The 2,059-nt window shown below is 56.2% G+C and overlaps 1 protein-coding gene across 1 annotated transcript in view; it reads right to left on the bottom strand.

Moving 5' to 3' along the window:
- Positions 1-225: 225 nt before the first annotated feature.
- Positions 226-2,059, bottom strand: part of FAM129C (family with sequence similarity 129 member C) — an 18,993-nt gene continuing 17,159 nt past the window's right edge. The window contains exon 10 of the mRNA XM_023748331.1: positions 226-297. Coding sequence (XP_023604099.1) covers positions 226-297 — 72 coding nt within the window. The remainder of the gene's footprint in view (positions 298-2,059) is intronic.

Below are 2,059 nucleotides of genomic sequence, written 5' to 3' on the forward strand. Positions count from 1 at the left end.
CCGGCAGCGCGTGGGCCGCGTTGCGCGCCAGCAGCGCGATGAGCACGCGCGGCGCCTGCAGCGGCGACTCGGGGCTCCAGCGCTCCTCCGGGAAGTAGGCGGCGGCGCCCGGCGGGCCCCCTGGAGGCGGCAGCGCCAGCAGCAGCAGCAGCAGCAGCTCCGGGAGCGGCCGCCCGCACCGCCGGCACGCGCGTGGGGTCGCCGCCATCGCGCCACGCGTCTCCTTTAAGCCTCTTTTCTGCCGGCAGACGAGGGCCGCGCCTTAAAGGGGCCGTCGGAGTCCCGCCGCTGCCGCGCCTTAAAGGGGAGGAGAGCGCCTGGCTGGAGTCGGGCATCTGGGCCCGCCTTCCAGGCCCCGCCTCCGGACGCCTTAAAGGCACGGAGTTCAGTGTCTGACCTGCGACCCACTGCCTCCGCGGGACCCGACCCGCACTTGATGCCCCGTCCAACATGGTTTTATGAAATCCTCGTTTTTTCCAACGATTTCTAGAGAGAGTGGAAGAGAGGGAGGAGGGGGAGAGAGAAACATCCACGTGAGAGAGACACCCCCTACCGGGGCTGGGGAGCCTGCCACGGAGGTACACGCCTTGACCAGGAATCGAACCCGTGACCCTTCAGTCCCCAGGCTGGGGCTCTAACCACTGAGCAAACTTTCCAGGGCCCATCCAACTTTTATTGGTACAAGCCCTGGGTGGTACCAGGCGGACCTGGGTGATTAGGACCGGATCTGAGCCTCGGTGTCCCTGGCTGCAACGCAGGTTTTATCATCCTGGGTCCCGGCCTCGCTGGGGTGCCCTCGAGGCTTATTGGGTATTAAGCGCGTGGACCCTGGTGTCCCCAGCCGCCCTGCATGGGCTGCTGTGTGAGCCTTCCCGTGTCCACCGTAAACCAGGGTTCTACTGGCCCCGCAGGGCTGGCATAGAGGAGCCACGTGATGCTTTCACGTGCTGAGCCCGTGCCCAGAGGCAGATGGCTTTTCCATGGAAATGTTACCAGGAGACTGTTTTCCAATACTGGGCTGTATTTTCTAATTGATCGCGTTGGGGTCATTCTTAAAAATTAAATGTTACGAATGATGCTTGGGCCCTAGCTGGTTTGGCTCAGTGGATAGAGCGTCGGCCTGCGGACTAAAGGGTCCCAGGTTCGATTCTGGTCAAGGGCACATGCTGGGGTTGGGGGCTCGATACCCAGTAGGGGGCATGCAGGATTCCCTCTCATTGATGTTTCTATCTCCTCCTTCCTATCTGACATCAATAAAAATATATTTTAAAAAAATAAAAGAGAGTAGACAATATTGAAAGAACATAATTTTTTTTAAAAAAGAATGATGCTCAGATGTATATTTATTAATGTGCATGGCAGAGGGTTAAGGTTGCTAGGTAAAATTCAGGGACGGGGTTGTGTGTCCTGGTTGGCATGCAAGACGGGAGCTTGGGGGGGGAGCCCCAAACCTCCCAGCACGTCTATGGAGTCAGGTGACACTCGCCCCTCCTTCTCTTCAGGCTCTTCCCCTTGTCCATGCCCTTCCTCTAATTACTTTTCTCTACTTTGTGCCTGTTTTCTGATTTTTTTTTTTTACAGTAATTGTCTGCACAGGTTAAGTTTGGGGCTGAATCTTTTAGAAACGCAGCCCAGCCTTTCTGGTTCCGTGGTTTGACTCTGAGTGGAGGAAAGGGGACCTGGCAACAAAAGGTCTTTCATATTAAGCAAGAACAACAGGGTGACAAGTGTCTCCTGTTCTGACACACCGAGAAAAGACTGGAAGGATTTAGACCCCGGGGCACACAGCGGTGTTCTCGAAGTGGGCAGGGTGACAAATTCTTGTTGCTGCGATTTTCCCAGAATAACGTCGACATCCTGGGTAAAAAGCAGCCAGCTGGACGGGCCGGGCTGTGAAGCACAAATGCATCTCAGAAGATGGTGGTGGAGGGGAAATCCGGAAACGAGAGGGAAATCTTATTCCTTTGGGGAAGGCTCAAATCTCCAGGACAGAATGGGAGGAAACCATCGCTATGGGCTGGGCAGGCCCCCCTGAAAGCTGAAAGGAGAAGAACATTGG

The sequence above is a fragment of the Myotis lucifugus genome, unplaced genomic scaffold, assembly GCF_000147115.1.
Source record: "Myotis lucifugus unplaced genomic scaffold, Myoluc2.0 scaffold_1276, whole genome shotgun sequence".
In the NCBI taxonomy this organism is placed as follows: domain Eukaryota; kingdom Metazoa; phylum Chordata; class Mammalia; order Chiroptera; family Vespertilionidae; genus Myotis; species Myotis lucifugus.